The sequence below is a fragment of the Benincasa hispida genome, chromosome 5 (assembly GCF_009727055.1).
Source record: "Benincasa hispida cultivar B227 chromosome 5, ASM972705v1, whole genome shotgun sequence".
Taxonomy (NCBI): domain Eukaryota; kingdom Viridiplantae; phylum Streptophyta; class Magnoliopsida; order Cucurbitales; family Cucurbitaceae; genus Benincasa; species Benincasa hispida.
This window is the reverse complement of record NC_052353.1, coordinates 49,844,638-49,848,733: the sequence shown is the minus strand read 5'-3', so window position 1 is coordinate 49,848,733 and position 4,096 is coordinate 49,844,638. Positions and strand designations below refer to the sequence as shown.

At 31.9% G+C, this 4,096-nt stretch overlaps 1 protein-coding gene across 1 annotated transcript; it reads right to left on the bottom strand.

Annotated features, from left to right (window-relative positions):
• Nucleotides 1-824: 824 nt before the first annotated feature.
• Nucleotides 825-1,238, bottom strand: LOC120077371. The gene has a single exon (XM_039031256.1). The coding sequence runs from the start codon at nucleotides 1,236-1,238 to the stop codon at nucleotides 825-827; it is 414 nt and encodes a 137-aa protein (XP_038887184.1).
• Nucleotides 1,239-4,096: the final 2,858 nt, after the last annotated feature.

The following is a 4,096-nucleotide window of genomic DNA, read 5'->3' as shown; positions in this document are numbered from 1 at the left end:
CTGCAATTTACAAAACAAAGTAATCCTAACCTACCAAGCTGGTTAGAAAACACCCAATTAGTTACCTTAATATTAATTGAAAATTGCCAATAAGTATATGTCAAAAGAACCATCATCATTATTAATACTTAGATCCAAGCCTATGAAGAAGAAGAACAAAACACACCAAACAACTCAAGTTGTAATCCATAATCTTTTTTAGTTTATGATTAGGAGTGATTTTTAATTGGTTAACATCCAAAATCTCCTTGAAACACATCTTTACTCACTCAAAATCAATTTAATGTATAATTAATTTTACATTTTTTAAACACAATTTTTATTCTAATGATTAAAAACCATTTTATGATTTTAGAATTACTCTCAAACAATCCCCATTATTTTACCATATGAATCCATTTTAATTCAAAGACATCAAATTTATCAAGTTAATATAAATTGACTCAAATGACACCCAGATTCTTTGATGTGGCATGATATTTCTGGATCAAAGCAGACCCTTGGCTAATATTTGGGAACATCAATAATAGTGCTGGCTGCTCTGTAATCTACTAAATCTCTATCCTATTCATCTTTGATCAGAAGAAAAATGGAAAATCTTGTACTCATCAAATTGTGCACATACTAAAATTTTCTTTCAATTCTCAAAGTACATAAGCCCTAATCAATTGGATAGAAAAAAAAAGAAAAAGAAAATCAAAATCAAAATCTGATAGGAACTACTAATATCTTCCTTATATCCACATTGTTCAACTCTTTTCAAGATCAAAATTAATCAATTCCAAAAAAAAAACAAAGGAAAGAAAAATAGTTGAATTCTTGATTCAAGAAAAGGCTTTGGTGGCTTCTCTCTGAACAGCTTTCATCAAGAACCCATCTTTTTCCAAGGCCATTTGAATAGGCAAGAATCCCATTCCCTCAGCAATAGCCAGCATCATATTCTTCATCCCCATCATGAACTCATCCACATCCACTTTTCCATTCGAGTCCCGATCAAACTGCCCGAAGACGGCACCATAGAGACGAGAAAGATCATCAGCGTCGGGTTTCACGTCGGTTCCAAAGTCGGCTTCGGAGACTCTCAAACTATGCAACTCCTTCAGCATCTCGGCGTACGAGAGGAAGCCATCGCCGTCAGTGTCGAGGTGGTTGAAATGCTCTCTAGTCCAACCATTGAAAGCTTCTTCGTCTTCCACGAAGTTGACTATGGTGGCGCCGTCAAGCAATTCTACGCTCATCTTGATTGTTTGGGAGAGAAAAAGATTGAGACGGGATTTCTTTTGGTTTGGTATATATAGGCCTCTCTCTGTTGGCGGTGGTTTCCATTTTGGTTGGTTCATTATTGATTTAGGGTTTTGAATTATTTTCTTTTTTTAAACGTGGGTAGGTTGATAATTTTAGTTCAAGTTACAAGTTAGTCTTTGGATCTCAAAATTTTAAAAACCTGAAAATTAAACCTGTTTTAATTAGATAAGTTATAGATGAATTATGAGAATTGAAATAATTAAAAGAGGGAAGTTAATTATGTCAATCTAAGAGTTAATTTAGTAAAGTTTGATATGAATTAAGTGTACGATTTTGATTGTTCCAGGTATATTTAATTAGGTTGTGCGTTATGTATTTAAATTTATCTATGAAAATCCTATAAATAGGATTGACATTGACATTGTTGATATATCCAAGTGTGTAGAGAAGAACATACAAAGAAAGTTCAATCAAAAGAGTGTGAACCAAGTTTCGAGAATCTTTCAATTGAAAGTGTTTTTGTTTCCTCTCAAATAATCGTTTGTTAGTTATTTATTTGTGAGTATCCATCACACGCTTCCAACAAAGTGGTATCAAAGTTTAAGTTTGAAAAACAATGATTGGTTTGCAAATGACAAATAACAATTTGGTTCCCTTCTAAATGCATCGACTTATGAAAGAAAATTATAGCAGTTGGTGTATTCGTATGAAAGCTCCACTTGATTCACAAGATGTATGGGACATTGTTAATAATGGTTATGAAGAACCAGAAAGTGATGCAACTTTCAATCAAGCTCAATGAGAAGCTTTGCAAAATACAAGAAAGAAAGACCAAAAGGATCTCACCATCATTCATCAAGCCATCGATGATCCAAATTTTGAGGAGATTTCTAGAGTAACTACTTCACATCAGGCATCACAAATTTTGGAGAATACATACAAAGGAATAGATAGAATCAAGAAGATTTACCTCCAAAAATTGAGAGGTGATTTTGAACCACTTTATATGAAGGAATCTGAATCGGTTTCATATTATACTTCAAGATTGCTAGCAGTAGAAAATGAAATGAAAAGATATGGTGAAACGATAGATGATGAGCAAGTGGTAGAAAAGATACTTCGCACATTGGATGAAATTTCAATTTCATCGTTGTAGCTATTGAAGAATTAAAGGATTTGAGTACAATGTCAATTGATCAACTTCTGGGTTCCTTACAAGCCCATAAAGAGAAGTTTCTCAAGAAGAACAAACAAACAACTAAGCAACTTTTTCAGTCAAAGTTGCAGTTGAGAGATAAAGAAGATAACCAAGAAAAAGGAAATTGAGATCGAGGACATGGTAACAATCGGGGACGTAGTGATTTCAGAGATTGAGGTCGAGGAAATTGCAATCAAAGAAAATTTGATGAGAGTAATTCAAACTCTAACTCATCAAGAGGTCCTGGAAGATAAAATTATTTGAGGTCAAATGGAGAAAGATCAAATAAAGGAAAAAGATATGACAAAAGATAGGTCGAATGTTATAACTGTCATAAATTTGACCATTATTCCTGGGAATGTAGAAAGCGGTGAGTCATCTTTGCTTCTAGCATGCAAAGGTGAAGAAAATTGTGAAAATAATGCATGGTATCTTCATAGCAGTGCAAGCAATCACATGTGTGGATGTAAGTCAATGTTCGTGGAACTTGATGAATTTGTTCGTGGTAATATCATATTTAGTGATGCCACAAAAAATTATGTTAAAGGAAAATGTAAGATTTTGGTCAACTTGAAGAATAAGAAGCATGAGTTTATCGCTAATGTTATTACGTGCCTAATATGAAGAACAATTTTTTGAGTTTGGGACAACTCTTTAGAGAAAGACTATAATATTTTGATGAAGATCAATGAACCTGTGAAGGTCTTGAGCAAAAATGTAGATCGGTCCCAATTTCAATTTTACACAGAATGAAAATTACAGATTATGAATTATGCAATAAACTAAACTTCCAGCATGCTAATAAAATTAAAGAAAAGGAAAATTAAGGTTTGAGAAATCCTTACCCTTAAAGATCTCATCTTCTTCGCTTTTCTCCAAAATTGGTCACGCACTGCCACGAACTCGAAATCCTGGTTCCAAGATAATCACCACTAATTGGAGCCTTCTATATTATCTGGGATGAGAATCCAAGGAGTTGTGGGCTCTTGGAATTTTGGGAGAGAGGGAGATTACTTTTTTAAAGGCAAAGAGTATGGGGAGAATTATAGAGAGCTCTCTTGGTTCAGTCTTTTGTGAAAAAGATGAACATGTGAAAAAATTCAAACTCCTCACGTTCTTCCATCAGAGAGAAAAAGGGGAAGGAGTTGTATAAATTAATTTCAAAAAAGAAATTTAAAAATAAAATTTAATTTAATAACATAATTCAACTAATTATTTTAATAAATTAATTAATACATATATAATAACCACCTTATGATATATTAAACTATATGTTATATCAAATATAACATATAACCTATAGTTTAATATTGTATCAAATAGAATATAACCTATAGTTTTCATTCTCTCATTAATGCATGATATTTAATATAATCCTATTTATATTAAAATTAATTATATGAATCTACTCCACATAATTAATATTTAAAATTAATTAGTGAGATAATCTTATACATATATTTTTTTCAAAGAACATTTCGTTCTAGATTGTTTTATAGTTTAGTACATTATCAATAAAAAATCAGGAGATAAGTACATCAAAGTCTATGACAATATTGCTCACTGTATTATCAAAGTCTACATATTTTTCAAAAGAAAAAACATCTCATTAGGGTTGTGAAATCTTCAAGTAAAAACTTGGTGCTTCAATAA